General features: G+C 38.2%; 2 protein-coding genes across 2 annotated transcripts; one reads left to right on the top strand and one right to left on the bottom strand.

The window, feature by feature from the left end:
- On the top strand, positions 1,134-8,475 carry LOC109233462 (phosphatidylinositol/phosphatidylcholine transfer protein SFH8-like). The gene is made up of 14 exons (XM_019399342.1): positions 1,134-1,440; positions 3,192-3,492; positions 4,274-4,373; positions 4,475-4,741; positions 4,849-4,926; positions 5,018-5,119; positions 5,218-5,267; positions 5,388-5,487; positions 5,735-5,824; positions 5,917-6,030; positions 6,239-6,368; positions 6,891-7,294; positions 7,823-7,906; positions 8,167-8,475. Exons 1-14 carry the CDS (start codon positions 1,407-1,409, stop codon positions 8,185-8,187), a joined length of 1,875 nt encoding a protein of 624 aa, XP_019254887.1. The 5' UTR covers positions 1,134-1,406; the 3' UTR covers positions 8,188-8,475.
- LOC109233461 lies at positions 9,377-12,981 on the bottom strand. The gene is made up of 5 exons (XM_019399341.1): positions 12,791-12,981; positions 11,592-12,360; positions 10,941-11,488; positions 10,113-10,723; positions 9,377-9,924 (listed from the first exon to the last, which is right to left on the bottom strand). The coding sequence occupies exons 2-5, from the start codon at positions 12,353-12,355 to the stop codon at positions 9,487-9,489; spliced, it is 2,361 nt and encodes a 786-aa protein (XP_019254886.1). The 5' UTR covers positions 12,356-12,360; positions 12,791-12,981; the 3' UTR covers positions 9,377-9,486.

Below are 24,698 nucleotides of genomic sequence, written 5' to 3' on the forward strand. Positions count from 1 at the left end.
AATTTGATTGTTTATTCACGTTAAAGCACGATGTTAACTGTTCAACAGCATGCGTCTTTTCTTTTCTTATGCCGATGTTGACGTTAATAAAAATTAAAAAATATACGTAATTAACAAATTAGTTTTCATGCGTCTTTCACTTTTTCTTTAATTAATCACCTTAGGACAGATCAAGTATCACTAATCATGCGAGCTGGCTCATTGTCAACAACGCTAGCTAACATACTATCATGAATTGTTTTAAATAATTTATTTATTGACATATAATATGTTACTATTTTAATTCTACTATTCAATATTAATATGGTCTGAGCTCATTTGTTTCGAATAAGTTCCATTATTATGAAAGAATTATAATCAATGAGAAAAGAAACATAAACTTTTATCCCTGACAACCTTATTATTGTTTTTTCTGTACGGTAAGTTTTCCTGTCAATTTATTACTCCTTTTCTCCTATACCACTGCCGGTCACAAAATCATTACTCAATCAGCGCCCCTTTGTCATTTTAACCGTAATAACCCTAGCATATATTTATCCCCTTCCAAACACGCCTTGTACACGTGGCATGTGTCACTCACTTTTTTGGACCCAGATGTATCCCACGTGGCATGTGATACTTCTATTGGGACTAATAACCTGTTTGACTAAGTTTTTTTGGATAAAAATATTTTTTTTCTTTTTTGTCAAAGTGCTTTTTTCAAAGTTGTTTGACAAAGTTCTTAAAAGGAAAAAAAATATTTTATGTGAAAGTGTTTAACAGTGTACAAAATTTAAAAAAATGAAAGAAAACTTTTGAAACTGGTAGTTTAAAACAAACCATTGAAATTAGTGTGACTAGAAATTATTTTATTGACGGTAAAAAAAATTGAAGTTAAATTATTATTAAATATAAAAAGATACTTATTCTTTTTGGTACTGATTAAAAAAAATAGTGTTATATAAAGTTGGGACATTTAACTATTTGGTATTTAAGATTTATTTATGAAAGTTAAAGAATAAAAATATCAAAAATCATCTATAATTCGTTCGGTGCCATTAATTATCTTCCCCACAATACCCCTAATCTTACCAAACAATTCCACTATTCCGTTACTATTTTTTGATGCATTTATTGCCGTCCGATCATCCTCGATACTTCCAAAAAGGTGGCTCCAGCTTTATTTCTTCTCATTTTTCTTCTCCCACCTACTGAGTAATAGCGGCTTTTCTTCATTTTTCTTCTCGATTTTTGTTGGTAGAGTTTTGACTTTACAGTGATTTTGTGAGGCTCTTTTGATTCTTCGATCTACCGGAGCATCAAGTTTCTTTTTTGAACTTACAGTGATTTTTGTCGAGCTCTTTGGATTTACCGATCTACTGGTCATCAGGAATTTTCGGGCTTGATTCATCTGCTTGATTTGGGCTATGTCGGGTCCATTAGATCGATTTGCGAGGCCTTGTGAGTTGACTTTTATTAAGTTGTTTACTGATTCTGAACTGCATTGTTGGCTATTTGTTGAATTTTAGTTACATTCTTTACTTGTTACATTTGGTGTTTTCAGCTTTTGTACAGTTTTAAGATTGATGAAAATAGGTTTAGATTAGGATATGGTTATAATTTAGTGTGTCATTCACGTATGTAATTATGCCTCAATTCTGAGTTAGCTGGGTACCAATTTCAGTGTTGCGCGTGCCTAGGTGGGGAGTATTTAGAGGTTTTATGATAGTTATACTGTTATTTACGCTGTCGATGAACTTACCATAACACTCTTCCTTTTTAGGGTTTGAGAGGATTTATTAGTTAGACTATGTTTTAAGTGATTGTCAACTTGCACAACCGTGTGCATATTTTGGGGTTTGAGAGCCGTTATTATTTTTTTAAGCTCAATTGGAGGATTAATATGGTTGGCTTTACCGGCCATTCTTGTTCGTTGTGCTTGAGAGAGTCCTCTTCATCAACTAGATCAAGACTCGAGCCTGGTACCCTGCCAAACAAAAAAATATGGTTGACTTTAGTCTGAGGGTGTGGCCAATGAGTGGTCGATAAAGTGAGAGGAGAACCGTGCAATCTCAATTCAAATCTTAGTCAAGGCAATAAACACTAGGTGATTTCTTTCCATCTGCCTAAATCTCGATGGGTAAAGTTGCCCGTTACTTGTGTTGGTGGGGGAGGTAGTAGCTAGTAGGTACCCAATGAAATAGTTGAAGTGCACATAAGTTGGTGTGGATGCCGCCGTCATAGAAAAAGAAAGTGTGGGAAGAGAACCATGAGGTATCAAGTTTAAATTCCTGCGGAGGCAAAAAACCACTAGCTGATTTACTTCTCATCTGCCTAAATCCCCAGTGGATAGAGTTAACGGTACCTGTCTGATGGGAGGTAGTAGCCACCCGGTAGAATAGTCGAGGTGCCGCGTAAGCTAGCCCGGACACCGCTCTTATAAAAAAAGAGAAAGTGTGGGAAGGTTGCTTGGTAACATTTGATGAACTTGCATATATGATTTAGTTTTGAGTTATGCGGATCTGGTGAGAATCTGCATTGCGGGTGTTTCTTTTCTTTTCTTAAATGGTTCTGGTGGTTCTTTACTGTTGGCTGCTCAGCCATTTTCAGCTATTTTAGAATGTGCTCGGCTTCACATGCACACTTCATGTCAATGGGAATCTTCTAGTACTCTGTTTAGGAACTTGCTTGGTGGAATTCAATTCACATACAGTTCCATGCTACGCTGCTTTTCATATTTGTAAGCTATTACACTTTGGTTCGGGAAGAAGTGTGAATTTTGATTGAAAGTGAGCTGTAGGGTGAAGAGGATTTTTAACTTTATTCTTTACAAAATGTTCTATTGGAAACAGCCTCTCTATCCTCACAAGGTAGGGGTAAGGTTTGCGTACACACTATCCTCCCCAGACCCCACAGTGTGGGTTATTACTGGGTATGTTGTTGTTGTTCTTTACTGAATGTGTTTGTATAAGTCAAACGAATATAGGAGATTCATACAGCTGAACCCAGTTACTTAGGAACTTGATTGGCCTTTGTGTTAAATTCAAATGTATTTTCATAGGAAAAAGTTGTTTGTCAACCTTAATTAGTTACACACTGAGTTCGTATCAACTTGTGCCAATGACAAGTAGGGTGTAGTTCATATGTAAGCAGTTTCAAGTTTATGTGTTATGTGATTGATTTTCCTGCTGTTTTCTTTTCAATGTTGACAGGCTTTGAGGGGTCGTCCACACATGATGAGAGAAGAGAAAGAAAATCTGATTTCGAGAACTCAGAGGATGAGAGGAGGACAAGAATTGGTTCGCTGAAAAAGAAAGCACTGAATGCATCAACAAAATTTAAACATTCTCTCAAGAAGAAAGGCAGAAGAAAAAGTGACGGGCGAGTGAGTTCTGTTTCAATTGAGGATATTCGTGATGCTGAGGAGCTACAAGCTGTTGACCAATTTAGGCAAGCACTAATTTTGGATGATTTGTTACCTCAGAGACATGATGACTACTATATGATGCTAAGGTGATTCCCTGTAACCTTTAATTTCTTAAAGTATTTATGTCAAACGAATTAAGATATATCCTGCTATCTGTTTTATTGTGATAGCCTTTTTGTTAACTAGTTTATTGTGATAGTTGTTGCTTGTATAGAGACAATTTCAACACACTTCATGTTCGAAATTTTAGCTGAAAGTTAGAATGCTTACTTAGGCTTGTTCTAAGAACTGTGAATCAGGGGTGAAAGCATGGGCATAAAAGGCCAATTTATTAAATGAATTTTTCTAGGACCATCATATGGTTAGCCCAGGTTCCGGTGCCTTCAACAGTGTTTCTTCTTTTGTGCTCTTTTATCTTTTGTTGGTTTGTTCTATTATTTTGATGTGTTACAATTTCTGGAGCCACAGTCATACATATTACCTCTGCTTGCCTCTGTCTACTACAAATGACACATGATATCGGTTCTTTTCTTTGTCTTAAGTAGAGTAAGAAAAAATTCAAAAAATATCTGTCAACTTTTTCCGTGAACTCATGTAATATTTTGTTCTTTAGTTTGCTCTAGTCAAAGAGGTCTGCCGTGAAATTTACTCATGGATATCATATGTCAACTTTCTCTATGCACTTCTCCGTCGGGCCTGCCAATTGAAACAAAAGTTAGAAGTGGTAGACATTGTGTGCATAGGTATTAGTTCTTAGATTAGGCAAATGAAAGAGGATATAGATTTATGCAGGCTTTTTAAGAACTGTCTGGTGGTCTATTCTTGTTTTTGTTATTTCATTTATTATTCCTTATGAGTTTTTTGCAGGTTTCTGAAAGCAAGAAAGTTTGATATTGATAAAGCAAAGCATATGTGGGCTGATATGCTTCAGTGGAGGAAGGAATTTGGTGCTGACACCATTATCCATGTAACTTTTCTCTGATGGATAGTGACGGTATTTCTTCATATATCAAGATTCTAGTGACTTCATTTATTCTGAAATATATCCTATACCAAATTTTCCATCAGGATTTTCAATTCCAAGAGCAGGATGAAGTTTCGAAATACTATCCCCAAGGTTATCATGGGATTGATAAGGAGGGAAGACCGGTATACATTGAAAGGCTAGGGAAAGTTGATCCTACCAAACTTATGCAAGTCACAACAATGGACCGTTACATAAGAAACCATGTAAGAGAGTTCGAGATAACTTTTGCAATCAAGTTTCCAGCATGTACAGTTGCTGCTAAAAGGCAGATTGATTCTAGTACCACTATTTTGGACGTCCAGGGAGTGGTATGTCGCCTACCATTAGTTTTCTTGCACTAATCTGTCATGATTTCAGATTGAATTTTTAGCACACTAGGATTACCTATTTTCATTTTCTTGTGTTAATTTCTCAGGGTTTGAAAAACTTTAACAAGAGTGCAAGAGAGCTCATTGTGCGACTTCAGAAGATTGATGGTGATAATTATCCTGAGGCATGATTATATCCCTATCTCAGTAGGTACTATATGGTCTTTTCTAGTTTTCGGTTCATTAACACATGTTGCTACATTTTGGATGGTGCAGACACTTCATCAGATGTTTATCATCAATGCTGGACCTGGCTTTAGGCTGCTGTGGAACACTGTTAAGAGTTTTCTGGATCCCAAGACCACCTCCAAGATACATGTTTGTCTATGCTCTTCTACTGCCACTTCTCAAAGTGTAACATTATAAGTTATTTGGCTACATTTACTCATTTGCTTATGTCATCAAATTTCTTATAGGTTCTTGGAAACAAGTACCAAAACAAATTGCTTGAAATAGTTGATGCTAGGTAAAGGGGTTCAGCATTCTTTTCCACTATACCAGGAAAATTTTGCTTTATTTCTGCTTTCGATAGTATTGCAGATTTCATTCTTTAAAAGTTATGTTACTGATTTTTGATTTTGTGCAGTGAGTTGCCAGAGTTTCTGGGTGGAACTTGTACATGTGCAGATCAAGGAGGTTGCCTTCGTTCAGATAAAGGGCCATGGCAAAATCCGGAGATACTAAAGGTTTCATCTACACCCTTGCATCTGAGAGCAATTTTGTTTCGAAAGATGTTCTTTTCCTAACTTTTTTTTAGGAAGTCAGGATCTTCTTTTTTCTTTTCCTCGCATTTATTTTCTGCACTCTTCTTTTCTGGAACAAGGGTCTTCTTGTTCTTGATGTCTTTAGTAATGAGCAGGCATTTCTACCTTGATGAAAAACTATTTTAACTTTTGAGTAATGAGAAAACACTGCTTCCTTCTTTGATGCCAGATGATTGGTGAAGCACGGCGTGCCAGGCAGGTCGTTAAAGTTGTAAACAGTGAAGGCAAGGTAGTTTATGCTAAACCCCGCTTCCCCACGGTATGGCTTCTACTGTCTCTCCTAAATTATGAGAACACTCTAAATAGTCAACCTCCTTTGAAGATTGCTACATGTATTTTGAATTTTAACAGGTAAAAAGTAGTGATACCTCCACCGCTGAATCAGGATCTGAAGCTGAAGATATTGCTTCCCCTAAAGCTGTAAGGAATTATTCCCATCTACGGCTTACTCCTGTTCGTGAAGAGGTATATTTCTTCCTATTCACCTAATTTCATGAATTAGCATTTCTTTTATTGCAGAGAATGTAAAATTTCCTTTCATGGAGGCTCGGAATAATACAGGATTTGCATTCCCTTAGTTTTCATGAAAATATCTCCTTCCACATTCCCTTCCTGAACGAAATTGAGCTTATACACTTTTCTTATCATATACTATTGTTTTTTTATCAAACAGGCTAAGGCTGGAACCTCAGGCTACACTACAAACTTCTCCGGATATGATGAATATGTTCCCATGGTTGACAAGGCGGTTGATTCTGTGTGGAAGAAACAAACATCCTTTCAAAGAGCTTCCATTTCCAAAGGTTAGACTTCTGCAAAGAACACATGCATTTGTACACACAAGTTATTGGAAAGAAGATGGGAGGAAGCATAAGAGTCTCTTAATCTTTTAGTTAGATTTCAGTATGCGCCTAATCAGGGGGGGGGGGGGGGAGGCTAAAAGGAGCTAGTTCACTGTAGTTCTCACCCTGTAGTTTGGATTTACTTCCTGTTTATGGTTCAGTATAATGTGTATATATGTATGTATTATTCTGATACTCTAATCGTCTTAATATGGTTTTTTAGTTGCATGCAGTAGTCAGGCATCAGTGCTGCTTGTGGCCACCTGCATCCAAGACAATCTGTGTTGGGTGCAATTAATAGTGTGAATTTTATTCTGTCTGTTTTGCTTTTAGCTCTATTTTGGTCGTAAAGCTGGAACTTGCAGATGTCTGTGGTTAATATGGCATTTATCCTACCTGTTGGCCATGTTCTATTTTATTAGTCCGTTATAAGTTTTCAATTCATACTGACATGAGGTATTTGGCTATTTACATTTTATTCAGGGATGCTTCCACCAGCAGATTCTCAAAAGCCCGTAGGTGGTCTTAGTACTCGGATATTAGGATTTCTTCTGGCCTTCTTCACGGCTGTGTTGATGTTTTTCCGTTCAGTGCTATGCCGTGTAACCAAGAAACTTCCTGATCCATCAAATGGTCAAGACCAAGCAGTTCCAGAATTCACCTCTGATGCAATCAGTAAAGAGGATTTTCGGCCACCTTCACCAATTCCAGCCTTTACAGAAGCTCAGCTGCTTTCTGTTGTTCTGAAGAAATTGGGTGAACTTGAGGACAAAGTAAATACACTTCAAGAAAAGCCATCTGAGATGCCTTATGAGAAAGAGGAATTGCTAAATGCTGCTGTTTGCCGTGTTGATGCCCTAGAAGCTGAGTTAATTGCAACCAAGAAGGTAAAAAATTTATGATGCAGTATGTGAATAACGGTGCGAAACCAGTGGTTTTGCTTCACCAGAACTTGCATGTTTTACGTTTACTTGCTCAGCTGGAAATGTTGGTTGCTTATCATTTTCAACTTGTGAGATTAGGCTTAATTAATGAAATATAGGTCCAAAGTATTACAAGTATGTTATGGCTTGGTCATGTGAGACCCTTTATGCTTTTGAAGTGTTTGCCGGGGCCAGAACATTAGCAGATAGAGAGACTAGAGAATATGTTGGAATTCAATGATTAGTGTGACAGCTAGTGTGCTTGCAACTTGAAGTAATATTCCATGATTATGATGATAAGTCGTAAACTTATGACTTGTTTCAGCAAGCATTTCATTGCATAATACTGCTGAGAATAACAGCATCTACATACCACATACCTCAGCAAGCATTCAATACATATAATGTTGGGTTGCTGACAATAATAGCATCTAAATGTCACATACCTCTTTTTCATGGTTATTGAGTAATATTCCTTTATTTTCGAAACAGGCTTTGCATGAGGCTTTGATGAGACAAGAGGAACTTCTTGCGTACATTGATGGTCAAGAAGCTGCGAAAGCTGCAAAGTTTCAGGTGAGTTTCCAGCTTTTTTTGGTAGTCCGACAACAGCAAGTAATGAGTGAACCTAAGTAGGATTGGAAGTCGATATAGTGTTGGAAACTTCTGAGAAAATGCGTTGGTGCATATAAACTAATAAGTTAAGAATAGACAAGGTTTCGAGCAGTATTGCTTGTGCACCTCTTTCTGTGGTATATGTTTATGCATTCATGTGTGTTTGTGTTAGAATTTTAAGATTCAATATTGATTTGTATCTCTGCTGTCTTGTTATGCAGAAAAAGAAGTTTTGCTTTTAAGGTCTGGTAGAAGTGGAGCTCGGACTTTCAACAAAAGTATCCGAATGAGAGATGACATACTTGTAATATGTACGAGCTGACATGGATCCTAATCATTGCGCAGTGAATTTGATGTATAATGCACCTTTTTTCTTCTTAAAATATACTCCTGATGATCTTGCTTTGGCACTATGAATTTATTATTGTTCGGGTTGAATTGGCCAAACCTAAGCATACCAACTTTATATTCCTGAAGTGGTGGAACATTTACCTATCTTGTTTTTAAGGGAGAAAGAATTTATCTCCAAATGCTAAGGTGATTTTCACAAGTTCCGGTATAATATTATAGGTAGATTAACTATAGCAAAAGCTTCTCTTATCCATTTTAGGGACAGAAAGCATTTCTTTTTTCTTTTGAGTTACTGACAAAATGCATTTTGATATGCAAACACATTACAAATATTCAACCTCAATAATCTCTCTGGATAAGTTCAACTAATTTAAAAACATAAGAAATATCACAATACCACAGTTAACTTAGACTTCCTCTGTTCTGAAGGTTAGCTGGTACTCAAGGAGACTATTGCTGCCTCCAACTATACTCTACATTAGAGAAGAAACTTTAAATTCTGTGAGTTCAATCTACTTAAAAAGCAACTTAATCTTTACTTTGATATACCACAAGTGAAATATAATCCACTTTGTATTCCACTTCGGTTTTGTTATTAGCGAGCTGTTGTTAACGCTTCTTTTGCTCATGTCTTCTTCGCTACCGTATCTTTTCTATACTGCTATGTTTTTGATCTTCTTGAATCGAGGGTCTATCGAAATTATACTCTTTACTTGCACAAGGTAGGATGAGGTCCAGGGGCAGATTTATAGGGTCTTGTATGGGGCACATATCATTTATAGGGTATTGTATAGGGTCCATGGTCTCTTCATCAAACTAGGTATTTTATGTATATATTTTCTAGAATTGGTCTAGTATCTTTTTTTGATACCCATACTCCACAAAGACTGAATGATGCACTTAGTTGAATACTGAGTTATTTGACCAAAGGCACAATATCGGTTCCCACTTAATACCTTTTTCTTCTTCTTTCTTTAGTGGTGCACCGATGTTCTAGAAATCGTAGATCCGCCTCTTATATTTAATCAACGAATATACTGGAAAAGTATATACTAATATAAAAGAAATACATAGTGTTAGAAGAAAAACCTGACAATAACTATTTTATTAACTCATATCAAACTTTGTAATCCATGAATCCAAATACAATGAACGACTTAAATAGAAAAAATTGCAAACCAACAAACATGTCAAGTTTTCTCCCGTAGACTTTCGCATGTCTTTCGGTTGTGACCCTCTTGTCCACATTGTCCGCATGACGTTTTGCACCTCTTAGCTTGTGATTCCGGCAACTGGATTCTCAACTTTTTTGGCCTTCCCGGTTTAATTCTACCTGTCGGCGGTAGCACCACGTCTTCTAAGATCTCTCTAGGAATGTCCCAAGTGCTTTCATCGGAAACAGGATACACTGGTATTTCATACGTTTTCAGCAAGTAATCCGCGCTGTAGTAGATAGAGCAGTATTCATATGCATCCAAGCTTTTGTACGTGACAACTGCCAAAGCATGCGGACACGGCATTTCATCTATTTGAAACCTTATGCAAGTGCATGTTCTCTCTCCCAGGTTCACCACAAATTGTTTTTCATCTTCAATGACAGTACATAAGTAATCGGTGGAAGGCTTCACCTACACCTTGAAAAAAGATGATCAGTGATATATTCTAACATCTGCGGTCCATTTTCATTTTCTTATATATACATATAGACTATATATTGCATATATACCATTTATGTACTACATATAGACGGTTTATATACTGCATGTGTTCCGATTTCATTTTTTTGTATGAAAGAAACATGGTAATGGAATCTTACCGTCATTGTCTGAGATGTAATGTGATTTTCCCTCATGATATCTTCATATTTTTTTGCCAGCTTTGTGGATGTCTCTATTGCATTTTTCTTGTTCGCGTGATGCCAATCCTGAACCAACTTCATCATGTATTCAAGCAAATGCAGTATTGGTAAATCTCTTGCATAGTTGTTCGCTGCATTCATAGACTCCGCAATGTTTAAAGACATGATCGTGGTTCCCTTGACTTTGGAATGCGCTCTTGACCATCTATGATATCCAACATTTAACAAGTGTTCTCCGACCCTCTTATCGATGTTATTTATCTCAGCCATATGGCGGTCAAATTCTTCTACCGTGTATGCTTTGGCCGACGCGAAGAATAGTTCCTTGATAGGTATATGATTCTTCGTGTAACTCATCTTTATGTTGTTCCACAAATGGAACATACATACACAGTGAAGCACTCCTGGATACACAACCGAACTCGCCTTTAAGATGCTTTCATGCATGTCGGATACAATGCACATCCCTTCCCTAGCACCATAAGTATCCCTGAACCTTTCAAAGAACCACTCCCAAGATGCATCATTTTCTGAATCAACCACGGAATATGCGAGCAAAAAAATTTTACCTGTTAAAATCAATCAAAAAACTTATGTCAACATATACTTAGATCAACAATGTCACAACTTATACACAACCGGTGTAATATTGCAAATATGATGTTAAATAAGTCATATAGTAAAAAATATACGACATATATACTGTAGTATATTGTAACCTATATGCATATAAACTTTATACATACTGATTTGTAAATATTCATTTTTTATTTCAACTTAACCCACCAGCTGCATCCTGTGTGTAAGCCGTGATTAAGGTCCCCCTGCCCGCTGATAGAAAGCTCCCATTAATTACCACAATAGGCTTGCAATATTCCCATCCCTTAATTGATGCATCCAAGGATACAAAAGCGTACAAGAAGGAGCCACCTTCTGATTTATGCAGTTTCACGACAGATCCAGGGTTTGTATGCATCAACATGTACAGGTAGCTCGGTAGCTTCCCATATGATTTGCTTGGATTCCCTCTCAATATTTCAAGCGCCTTTTGCTTCGCTCTCCAAGCCTTCATATAGGTCAAGTCCACACCATAATCTTTTTTGATGTCACGCATTATGTCCGCTGGAGTGTATTCAGATTCTGCATTAGCATACTTGTTTCTGATCATACCTCCAACGATCTCAGAAGTCGCGTGACGCTGTTTACTCAATATTTCCTCTATCGAGCACGTGTGAACATCATTGAACTTTCTTACTTTGAAAAGCTTTGAGTTGTTCAGGCTTGAAGATCTTAAAGTCCAGGAACAATTGTCGTCCAAGCATACAAGACAATAGCTGTTGGTAACATATACATACACTATCAATATTTGGCTTGTATTCATAAAAATTACTGGAGATGAAAAATATACTATTATACCAGTAAAATACCATGCAATACCTGCTACTACTCGACCTTTCAACTCTAAACTGAAACTTTTTTTGGATGGCATAATGCTTCATAACATTGACAAGGGTCTCTTTGTCTTGGTACAATTGACCTTGTTCAACATCTTGATGTCGTGGGTTGTCTATTATACCTCTAACATCATCATGTATACTATTACAATCATCCGCAGGAACAGAACTTATCGGCTCAATGGTATCTGGATCGTTTTTTATACCTTTGTCATCAGGTACATTACAATCCTCCCCATGAACAGAACTTATCGGCTTAATGATCTCTGGGTTGTTTATCATACCTTTGTCATCAGCTCGTACACCATTACGATCCTCCCCATGTACAAAACTTATTAGCTCAATGGTATCAGGCTGGTACAGTTTAGGCATATTTTCACTCTGTATACCATCCGATGAAACTGTAACACGATTAGCATTTGAGCAACTTCCAGTAGTACGCTTATCCTTGAAAGTTATGCAAAGCGGGTACTCTGTGAATTCTGAATTCTTCCTTTTCAGCTCAATATACAACCGAACACTCATATCATTGTGTACTGTCATTGGCGGATACCCATCCTTCACTATGTACTTAATATCTATCGAGTTGGTATCCATATCCTTCTCTAAATGCGTTGCTATTATTGAAACTAATTCTTCAAATTTGCACTCAGAAGTGATCAAAATCCCATTAACAGCAAAATTCACAAAACTGTGGTCACTTTCCCATACTCCATCGTGCTGAAGGAAAACAAGTATATTTTCCATGGCTTCTAAATAAAACAAAACACTATGTATTAAAATGACATTATAATCAAAGCCGAAACAGTTAGAACCAATGCAATACGATATTACACTTACTAGTTCCATAAAATTTATGTTTTGCCACATTATAAAGCATTCAAATAAAAAATCTTTAACCAGATTGCTAACATACTATTCTTATAACTCTCAATGGTAGAATAACAGCTACCAACCCAAAGGAAAGTGTAAAATAATCAAAAGCAAATGCTGCTACAACAACATCAAACCCAGTGTAATCCCATAGTGTGTAAGTAAGATATTACACCTACGCTATTTCCAATACATCCTCGGCTCACGAAAAAAAATAAAAGCAAATGCTGCAATTTTCAAAATCCTCAAATTGAAACCCTAAATCATAAATGCTACACAATTATCTATGATTTGAAGGCATGAAATTACCTCGAATACCCAAATTTTACTCGATCACTTGAGAGATTAACAGTGATGATGTTGTCAATGTTTCTTTTACATTTTTTAAAAGAGAATTGGAGTGTTGCTGCTGCTTTCTCTTTGGCCGCAGAAGAGAGACATTACTATGAATATTGGAATGCAATATTCTGTGGAGATTAAGCCAATTTTTTGGGGGTTTAAGGAAGATTCTGGAAATAATGTGGGAAATTCTGTCGAGATTTTTGGATATTTGGTGGGTCACCACTTACAACACACGTGTGCAGGTGCTCTTTTATTTCTCTTTTTCTCTTTTCAATTTTTTCTATTGACTTTTGCTTGTGCTTTTTGTCTTTTCTTTTGCTTCGATGGAGAAATAGAACAAAACGAAATTGTAAAATACAACGAGCTCACATGTATTGGTTTCATTAGATATTTAAAAACCGACAAATTCGATCGAATCGTACTGTACCAAATTAATTTTTTTTTTTAAATGTCAGTAGGTTTTTGTATAAATCTATAACCGTATCGATAATTAAAGTACGTTTTTATTTTATAAAAATAAACCAAAAAATATCGAACCGTACCGAATAAATTTTACATGTGGAAAATATTGTAGGCATATAAATTTTATTGAAATTGAATCCGAAAAATAATTTGAATTATATTTTAAATTCAAGATATATTAGTTCAAATAAATTTATTGGGCTAATATAATTGGATTAATTATATAATTCCAACATATATGGATTAATTAAATAAGTCTTAATCCATTGGGCTAGTCCATTTAGTTGGGCTACAAATGATGAGACCACTTCATTAGGCCCAAATCTTCCTAGAGGCTCAGTTTGGTGCCACGCGTGAAATGACGTGGCACGCCAAGTCAAACGGAAGAGCCAATAGGATCATGCCACGTGTCAAAATGACAAGGCATGCCCAGTCGCACTGAAAGGCCAATGAAATCGCGCCACGTGTGCAAGTGACATGTTCTGGCCAATCAAATGCGGCCATGTCACACTTCAATTTGATTGGTCGGAAGGAGTTTGTTCTTATCACAACTCTTCCTTTCCACAACTATAAATAGGGGTCTTCATAACTCAGAAAGACACCATAAGTTATAACAAGAAGCAAGAGAGAGCTCGTGGATCAAACGCCGCAAATCTCTACAAGTTTCAGGCTTCAAGCAATCAAGTTCAAGTTCAAGAAAACAAGTTCAAGCTCAAGAACGAAGAACGAATCAAGTTCAAGTTCAAGTTCAAGCAATCAGGCTCAAACTCAAGCTCAAGAACAAGATCATCGTTCGTGGAAAACAAATATAGATTCAAGATCAAGCTCAAAAGCCCCTGAATTTATTTACTATTGAAAAGAAGAATCAGAGGATTCATAGAGGTTGTACACTCAAATATTTAAAATAAAATACTATGATTGTTGCGATATTTTCGGTCTTGATTTTATTTTCTCGACGCAAAATTGTCTACAAATGCTGGCACGCCCGGTGGGACAATCTCTACCTCTCATCTCAACTTTTCATTCACCAAATACCAAGAACATTGAAATGGCTTCAAAGAAAATCAACTCCAGTTCAACTTCCACCAAGGCTGCTAACTCCAGGTTCTATGCTGATGTGGAAAGCATCCTCGATGTCACCTTTGGAAGCTTCGGACCAGTTACGAGGAGCAAAGCAAGCTCTTTAGGACAACAAGCACCTCAAGTGCTGTCCGCATCAACCCCTGTTTTCGGATCTTCATCCTCAAAAGGAGCAAGATCTTCCACAAACGCATCTAAAGGAGGAAGTGATGTTGCTGAAAAGATCAAGAAAACTCTTGCTCTGCTTGACCTCTCCGGCTCCAAGCACTCTGCTGTGAAGGAAGATGATGATGCTTCAAGTGATGGGTCCTCCCCACTTACACCACATAGAGTGAGCCAATCAAGGATCAATCTGTGTAAAAATCCATGCTACTCTCCGTCATCCACGACAATCATGCAAGCCATGGTGACAAACACTTCATCTATGGATGAGCAGTTAGCAAACTTGACGGAAGCAATCGCTGGCTTGACCAAATGCATGCAAAATCAAGAGGCTAGAATTGACAAGCTAACAGACAGGGTGGGAATCTTGATGGAAGAAGAATCCACCCATGCACCCGGCAAGCTCCCAGAGGTTCTAGAGAGTGACTCTCCTCCAAGACAAGCAGCATCCACTAAGTCTATCCCTGTCTCATCTGAAGGGATGATTCCAATCGATCAATCGAAGGAGTTCATTGAAGGAACCATTAAGAACAAATATGAAGTTGCTGCCAAATCCTCCCTTACATATGCAAAGCCGTACACTGCAAGGGTCGATATGTTGAAGATGCCTGCTGGCTATCAACCTCCGAAGTTTCAACAGTTTGATGGTAAAGGTAACCCAAAGCAACATGTTGCGCACTTCGTAGAGACGTGCAACAATGCTGGGACTTATGGAGATTACCTTATCAAGCAGTTTGTCCGCTCGCTAAAAGGAAATGCTTTTGACTGGTACACGGACCTCGAGGCTAGATCTATCGATAGCTGGGATCAACTAGAGCAAGAGTTCCTCAATCGCTTTTATAGTACAAGATGTACTGTAAGTATGATAGAACTTACAAATACTCGTCAACGAAAGGGGGAACCAGTTATCGACTTTATCAATCGGTGGAGGAATTCAAGCCTCAACTGCAAAGACAGGCTTAGTGAAGCTTCAGGCATAAAAATGTGCATCCAAGGCATGCATTGGGGTTTGCGCTACATCTTGCAAAGTATCAAGCCTGGCACATTCGAAGAACTTGCAACTCGTGCCCATGACATGGAATTGAGCATGGCCTTCACTGGAAATGAAAGGCTGCCCATCTATGAACCTCGCAAAGGGAATGACAAGCAAGAAGTCAGGAAGTGGGGCAAGTTCATACCCAAGTCTGAAAGCAAAGAAGCTATGAATGTCAACACGTCACCTATGAAGTTCACGACAAAGGTGAGCAAGAAGCAGAGTATGAAATCCACTTCTTTTCAAGATAAGCCAAGTGGACAGTTCACTCTAAAAGAAATGTAGGAGAAAGAGTACCCATTCCTAGATTCTGATGTGCCAGCCATTTTCGAAGAACTCCTCGAGTTAAATCTCATTGAGCTTTCGGAGATGAAGCGACCAAATGAAGCTGGGAAAACGAATGACCCAAATTACTGCAAATATCACCGACTTGTAAGCCACCCTCTGGAGAAGTGCTTTGTCTTCAAGGACAAAGTTATGGACTTGGCCCGTGAAAAGAAGATCGTGCTTGAAGATGAGAAAGCAAGCGCGAACCAAGTCTCTATCACCTTTGGCTCATTCATTCTAGATGAGTTATGCAATTAAAAAGGAATCAAAAATGAAGAATTACTGGTGAACAAAAAAGTTGAAGAAGATCAACCTGGTGATGATGAAGGTTGGACGTTGGTGACTCGTCGTAGGCGCCACAAAAGAAGCCCACGAAAAGAATCAATAGAACAACCAACAAGGAAGATGATGGTAAAAAGACCAACGAAAAAGAATCCAGTTAGGCATTTGAAGAAAGCAAAAGTGGAGATGCACCATTCTCAAAAGCCACGAAATCTAGTGACCTTGGAGGAGTTTTTACCAAGTTGGTTCCGCACGAAGATTTCCCATGAGGGTATCGATGCCTCTTGTTGCCATGCTGACAAAGGGGAAGAAAAGAGTGATGACCTACCGTTGGAACCATCTTCGGAAAATCTCACTGAGTCCACTCCTCAAGAAGTTAATGCTTGTAAGGAAAAAGTCACGTTCACAAATGACGATCTTCTGCTAGGTGACACTCTTCATAACCGCCCATTGTATCTGGTTGGCTATATGCGTGATGAAAGGGTAAATCGAATTTTGGTTGATGGAGAATCTTCAGTGAACATTTTGCCAATTTGTACTGTGAAAGAACTTGGTATTCCCATGAACGAACTCTCAGAAAGACGTGTGATGATCCAAGTATTCAACCAAGGGGGGCAAAGAGCCATAGGCGCGATCAGGCTGGAAATCACCATTGAAGATATGCAATCAAGTGCATGGCTACATGTGATCGATGCGAAAACTTCATACAATGTCTTTCTTGGAAGGCCTTGGATACATGAGAATAAAGTGGTTCCATCTACCTACCATCAATGTTTAAAATACTACGAGGGTGAAGTGGAGAATAAGATAGTTGCTGATGATGAGCCATTCACCGAGGCAGAGTCACACTTCGCCGATGCAAAGTTCTACTTGAAGAACCGCATTGTGAAGGAGATAAAAGTTGATGATGGCATGAAAAACAAGAATGACGAACCCATAACTAAAAGAGCTGAGGTGACTATTGGTAAAGCCAAAGCTGTTACTGAGGAGGTACCCGCCAACGTGAATAAATCTCATAAAGGGGGTATTGCATCTTATGGAAAGAAAGTAAGTCCCGCGCTCCAATATGTCCCTAAAAGGAAGAAAGACGAGGGCGAATCATATAATCTCCAAACCAAGACGCTAAGGGAGTTAACTCTTCCGGTAAAACGAATTGAGGCGGTAAAGTTGTCCTCAAAGCCGCTTGAAGGGTTTGTAGCCCAAAATCGTTTGCAGAATCTGGCACTACCTACAAAGTGAACAGATGAAGGTTTTGATCCTAACGCTTACAAGCTATTCGCAAAAGCTGGATACAATCCCAATGAGCCGTTAAAGTTAGGGAAGCTCCCATCAGAAGCTGCAACGAGGCAACCACGTGAAGGTCTAGGATACAAGCAACCGTCACCAGTGCGCATCTCAATAAGAAGGGCGAGTAGCAATTATATCAGTGTATGTTGGCCCAAGTTCAGATGAAGTTTTGAAGATTGACAAAATGAACTCAGTCATGAACCAAGTCCATCATGTGAGACAGACACAGTGTTGATATACTTATACATGTGATAATTATGTGTGAAGATAAGTCTCAAGGGTCAGTAACAATATCTTCTGAGGATATCGAAAACTTGCATAGGATAAGGAGTTGAAGTCTCCTTATGTGAAGAGAACTACATTCGGATAAAGAATAAGGATTGGAGTTTGAATTGTTCTAGGACTCGAATTTGATGAAGGATCAGCAATTCGAGTTTTAATCAAACTCTGATTACTAACTCTATAAATAATAATGATTGTTCTCTTTTACAGGGTTGCATACAAACGCAGAAGTGAAACTAAATTGAAGAGCAAAATAACAAGGCTTTTTGCAAGCAATTTATGTGAGATTCAAGTGTGCATTCCTGAAGCTACTTGGACAAGATAGAAGAACCAATTCCATTGTGTCTTTCTTTTATCCTAGTTCAATTGTAGTAGGTGTTTTAAAATTGTACCTTTCAGCTTTCATAGAAGCAATTGTATTAGGTACTTTGAGTATTCAAGTTAGAGTTAACTTGAAAGTGTCGCAGCAGTTGAGGCTGTGTTCTACACTGGGATTAGAGTTTAATCCTTAGGTTTACAAGAGTTCTGTAGATGCTGTTTTGGCTCAGCGATTTTAGTGGAAGTTTGGAAAAATCCTACTGAGTAGTAGGTCGTGGTTTTTTCACCTTTTGAGCCAGGTGTTTTCCACGTAAAAATCTCTGTGTTCTTTACTTTATGCACTCCTAATTCCGCAAACAGTCTTAATAAGTATATCTAGAAGAACCAGGTTCTTCTAGTGCGAAAATTAGGTACCACACAAATCACCCCCCTCTTTTGTGGTATTGACGTCTAGAACATCAATTGGTATCAGAGCAGGTTATCCTTGAAGAGGCTAACACCTTAGGAGAAGATCAACAATGAGTGCACCACCTGGGAACTGGGAAGGGCAATCCACTGCCAGGCCTCCACTTTTCAATGGTCAGTACTATTCTTGGTGGAAGAACAGAATGAGAGATCACATTATAGGGGAAGATTATGAACTTTGGGATATAGTCATTGATGGTCCCCTAGCAACCACTAAGAAGAATGCTGAAGGAATTGATGTGCCAAAAACAAGGGCTGATTGTACTGCTGAGGACCTGAAGAAGTGGGAGAAAAATGCTAAGGCCAAGAAGTGGCTTGTATGTGGTCTAGGACCAGACGAGTACAGTAGGATCCAAAGCTGTACAACTGCTAAGGAAATATGGGACACTCTGCAAGTGGCTCATGAAGGAACACCTCAAGTGAAAAGATCAAGAGGAACACTTCTGTATTCTCAATATGAGAATTTTACTATGAAGGAAGGAGAAACTATCCAGGAGATGTATACTAGATTCACCACTTTGACAAATGAACTTGAATCTCTTGGAAGGATTATCCTTGAAGAAGACAAGGTTGAGAAGATTCTGACAAGGGTTCTACCAGTCACATGGGAAAGCAAAATCAGTGCCATTCAGGAATCCAAGAATATTGCTACCCTTAGACTGGATGAACTGATTGGAAACTTAACTGCCTATGAAATGAGGAGACAAACCATGAAGATGGATACCCCCAAAAAGGAGAGAAGCTTAGCTCTCAGAATTGCTGAAGGTGCAGATTTGGAAGATGATGAAGTGGCTATGATCACTAGGGACTTCAAGAAGTACCTGATGAGAGGAAAGGGTTCTTCAAGAGGTACAAACTTCAATAAAACAAGAGCTCCGGAGAAACAGACCAATGAGGGATGCTACAAGTGTGGTAAGACTGACCACATGATCAAAAACTGCCCTCAATGGGAAATTGAGTGGAAGAAAGAAAGAGTTGAACAAAGGAACAGGAAGAAGGAACAGGTTCAACCAAAGAAAAACAAAGGTTCAACCAAGGCTATGGTTGCTGCTTGGGGAGAAACCTCAGATGAAGACTCAGATGAAGCTGAGGAGGAGCAAGCACTAATGGCCATCGGAGAATCAAATGATGAACAAAAGGTAAGTATTCTTCATCTCAAAGACAAGATTAAATTCTTGTCTAAAGAAAGGTTGGACGAGCTATTAATAGACTTCATTGATGAGTCTGAGATAATTAATAATGAGAAGAAAGTTCTGTCTAGGGAATGTGTGATTCTAAAAGCAAAATGTAAAAGTCTAGAGTCTAGGGCAAATGAGAGTGATAACAAAAATGCTGAGTTAAAGAACCATGTTCTTGAACTTGACAACAGTGTCCTAGAGCTTAGGTCTGAAAACTTAAAACTGAAATTAGGAAGTGGAAAGAAGAAAGCTGATCACACATACCTCACTCTAGAAGAAAATTTGGGAAAAATGAAAGATGAATTATACAAGAAAGATGAATTCATTAAAGTCTTGAAAGAAGATCTAGGAAAGGTAAAACATGAACTAGACAGAACTTGCAAGTGGAACAAGACTTCTGATGCTCTCTCCTGGCTGCAAGAGCATCATAGCAGTAACAAAAGAGGACTTGGCTATGGGACTCAAGCTCCAAAATGGGATCCAAAAAGCAAGTACTTCACTCTTCCTGAAAATAAAATCTGCACACATTGTGGTAAGACTGGCCATTACAAATATGAATGTAATGCAAAAGAAAAGGTCAGTCAAAGAAACAAAGCTTTTGTTCAAGAAAAGCACAAGCTGCCTAGTTGGGAAAGAAAGAATCTGATTCATCCTTTTGCCCATAGAAAGGGACCCAGACTAGTTTGGGTTCCTAAGACTAACCCCTGATTTCCTTTTGCAGGTCCAAGTGAAAGGGAGGAGCCAAATATGGTATATGGATAGTGGCTGCTCAAAACATATGACTGGGGACAAGGATCAGTTCCTTTCACTTGAGGACCTAAAGGGAGGTAATGTCTCCTTTGGTAATGGAAAGAAAGGTGAGATCATTGGGGTTGGAAAGGTAGGCAAAACAGACTCTCATTCCATAGAGAATGTCTACCTCATAGATGGCTTGAAATATAGCCTAATAAGTGTGTCACAATTGTGTGACAGAGGTAACCTTGTGGCTTTTACCTCCACCAAATGCTTTGTGATTAACCTTATCACTGACAAGATTGTTTTGCAGGGAAAAAGAGTTAACAATATTTACATTGTAGATTTGTCCACTCTTTCAGAAAATGAACTCACTTGTTTAAGTGTGTTGGTTAATGATCCCCTCCTGTGGCACAAAAGACTTGGTCATGCCAGTCTAAATCAGCTAAACAAATTAGTCTCCAAGGACTTGGTTATAGGGTTACCTAATATCAAGTTCAAGGAAGACAAAGTTTGTGAGGCATGTGCAAGGGGGAAGCAGGTAAAGTCATCCTTCAAATCCAAGAAAATGGTAAGTTCGTCCAAGACGTTGGAACTGGTTCATATGGATCTATGTGGTCCAATGAGAACCATGAGCAGAGGTGGAAAGAAGTATGTGATGGTGCTAATTGATGACTATTCTAGATTCACCTGGGTTTTATTTCTAACTTCCAAAGATGAAGCATTTGACATGTTTTCTGCATTTGTTAGGAAAACTCAGAAACAATTAGGAAATCAACTTGCATCCATTAGGTCTGATCATGGAACTGAGTTTGAAAACTTTAAATTTGCTGAGTTCTGTGATGAAAATGGCATAGATCACAACTTCTCTGCCCCATAACTCCACAACAAAATGGAGTGGTTGAAAGGAAAAATAGAACTCTTGAGGATATGGCTAGAACAATGTTACTATCTAGCAAATTGCCTCACAGTTTCTGGGCAGAGGCTGTAAACACTGCATGTTACATTATAAATAGATGCATGACCAGACCTCTAGTAGAGAAGACTCCCTATGAGTTACTTAAAGGGAGAAAACCAAATATATCCCATCTTAGGGTATTTGGTTGCAAGTGCTATGTGCACAATAATGGAAAAGACTCCCTAGGAAAGTTTGATCCCAGAAGTGATGAGGGAGTATTATTGGGATATTCTTCACATAGTAAAGCTTATAAAGTATTCAATAAAAGAACCCTATGTGTAGAAGAAAGTGTGCATGTAGTATTTGATGAAACTAACATTATTTCTGAGAGACAGGAACATGAAGATGAAGCCATTGGACTAGTCAAAGACTTGGCTGAAGCATCAGCTCAAGTTAAAGTGACACCTACAGAAGGAACAGGTGATGGACCAGGTTCTTCGTTACAGGGCAACTTGACAGGGGGAAGAAGTCATAGAGGAATTGAAATAAACTCCTTGAAGGAACCTGTTCCTCATCAAATGGCTGAAACATCCAGCAGAAGCCAATTGGTTGTAAAACCTCACAAGTATCAAAGTTCTCATCCCATTGAGAACATTCTCACTGATCCAACATCTGGAGTCAAAACCAGATCACAATTAAAGAATCTGTGTGCTTTTGATGCTTTCTTATCTGTCATTGAACCTAAAAATATTGTTGAGGCTTTGCAGGATGCAGATTGGGTGAATGCAATGCAGGATGAACTAAACTAGTTTGAAAGAAGTCAAGTTTGGCACCTAGTTCCAAGACCCAATGGCAGAACAGTCATTGGTACAAAGTGGGTCTTTAGGAACAAACTTGATGAAGATGGAACTGTTACAAGGAACAAGGCAAGGTTGGTAGTTCAAGGTTATAGCCAAGAGGAAGGAATAGACTATGATGAGACATTTGCTCCAGTTGCAAGACTAGAGGCAATCAGACTTCTCATAGCCTTTGCAGCACATATGGAATTCACTCTTCATCAAATGGATGTCAAAAGTGCCTTCCTAAATGGCTACTTAAAGGAAGAAGTGTTTGTGAAACAACTCCCAGGGTTGGAAAGCAAAGAATGTCCTGAACATGTGTACAAGCTGGACAAGGCTCTCTATGGACTCAAACAGGCACCAAGAGCATGGTATGAAAGACTGTCAAAGTTCCTACTGGAGCATGGGTATAAGAGAGGTAAAATAGATAGTACCTTATTCTTAAGGGAAAAAGGTAAGGACCTTCTTGTTGTACAAATTTATGTTGATGACATAATCTTTGGGGCCACCACCGACAAGCTAAGCAAAGATTTTGCAAAACTAATGGGAAGTGAATTTTAAATGAGCATGATGGGTGAGCTTAACTTCTTCTTAGGGTTGCAGATCAAACAAAGCCAAAATGGAACCATGATTCATCAGCAGAAGTATACAAAAGAACTAATCAAGAAGTTTAAAATGGAGGATTCTAAAGAAATAGATAAACCTATTGCAACTGCCACTAAATTAGATATATATGAACCTGGTTCATCAGTTGATCAGAAGTTGTATAGGGGTATGATTGGTTCACTCTTGTATCTTACTGCCAGTAGACCTGACATTGTTTTCAGTGTAGGGCTATGTGCTCATTTTCAGGCAAATCCAAAAGAGTCTCACTTGACTGCTGTCAAGAGGATATCGAGATATCTGAAAGGCACTACTGAATTGTATCTTTGGTACCCTAAAGGTAGTAATTTCAATCTAGTAGGATATGCTGATGCTGACTATGCAGGTTTCCTAGTGGATAGAAAAAGCACCTCAGGTATGACACACTTCCTTGGTTCATGTCTTGTATCATGGGCTACCAAGAAGCAAAATTCAGTAGCCCTATCTACTGCTGAAGCTGAGTATGTAGCTGCAGCTTCTTGTTGTGCTCAATTACTATGGATTAAACAACAATTGGTAGATTTTGGAATTGAAGTGGGATGCATACCAATATTTTGTGATAACACTAGTACTATAAGTATGACAAAGAACCCTGTTCATCATAAAATGACCAAGCACATAGATGTTAGATACCACTTTTTGAGAGATAATTATGAGAAAGGATTAATCTCAATAGAATTCTGTGCTACTAATAAACAAATAGCTGGCATCTTCACCAAAGCATTGAATAGGAAAAACTTTGAAAGGAACAGGTTGGAATTAGGGATGATTAAGATCACCTAAAAAGGAACCAGTTCAGAATGCAATGAAAAAAAAATGAAATGAAAAAAAAATAAAAAATCACATTTTTGGTTAGAAGTTCTGACTTTATGTAAATATCTAGACTAATTCTTACTAAGTCTCATACTCTAATCGGTATACTCCTGTGACGTGTGTTTATATTAATTCATTGATCTCTTACAAAGTTTTTTTCTATTCTGATATATGAGGCATAATCAAGAGAAGTTCTACTTGAAGAACCTGGTTCATCAGTATATGCTCATGAGAAAAGGTCAGGTATATTTCTATACTTTGCACAATTAGAAAATTAAATATTCCAATTATGAGCAGAAGTCCTATTCTAACCAAACTCTTAAAAATAGAACCGCTGAGCATTGAACCAGTTTCATTCTCCTAGAATTCTAAAGAAAATGGGACTATTTTCTAAAATCAAGCATCACCTATTTATCACTAAAAGACCGGAGTCTTAAAGGGATTAGACTCTTGATTGACCACTGCAAAAAGGCTGCTGTTATTGCACCTAATCATACTCCACTTTAAATACACTCCACATGCTCCCATTCTAGTCCATAACCGTCATTAAGCCTTAAACCTCAAATCATCATCCTTCTCTCTAAAAATCTCCAAAAATCCCCAAAAATTCTCCAGAAATTCTTCACCATGACTACTCCTCAAGAAAATCCAGGAACTCCCCCACCAGTATCTCCTAACACACCCTCATCTGCACCTCCTAGCGATAATCCTAAACCAAGATTTCGCCGGCAGAAAATGTTGGCAAGAAAGACTGTGGCTACTGGTGCTCTAAGAACGGCTCTAAACGAAAAATTGAGAGCCAACCAGAAAAAGGAGAGCTCTGAAATGGAATCATCTGACTCGAGTTTTGAGTCTGAAGCGTTTGTTTCTGCAAGCGATGGAGAAGAACGTGGGTCTTCTGACTCAGACAAGAATCAAGAAAACCCTAGGGAGGTAAATACGTGCTATGTTTTTTCTGATGTAGTTGAGAAGGTGGACAATAGGTTTGTGTTGGTGGGTTCTGTGAGAGATGTAAATGAGGGAGAGTCGAGTAGAAAGGGAAAGAAAAAGAAAGATAAAATTCTTGCTATTTGTG

This window comes from Nicotiana attenuata, chromosome 10, assembly GCF_001879085.1.
Source record: "Nicotiana attenuata strain UT chromosome 10, NIATTr2, whole genome shotgun sequence".
Lineage (NCBI taxonomy): Eukaryota > Viridiplantae > Streptophyta > Magnoliopsida > Solanales > Solanaceae > Nicotiana > Nicotiana attenuata.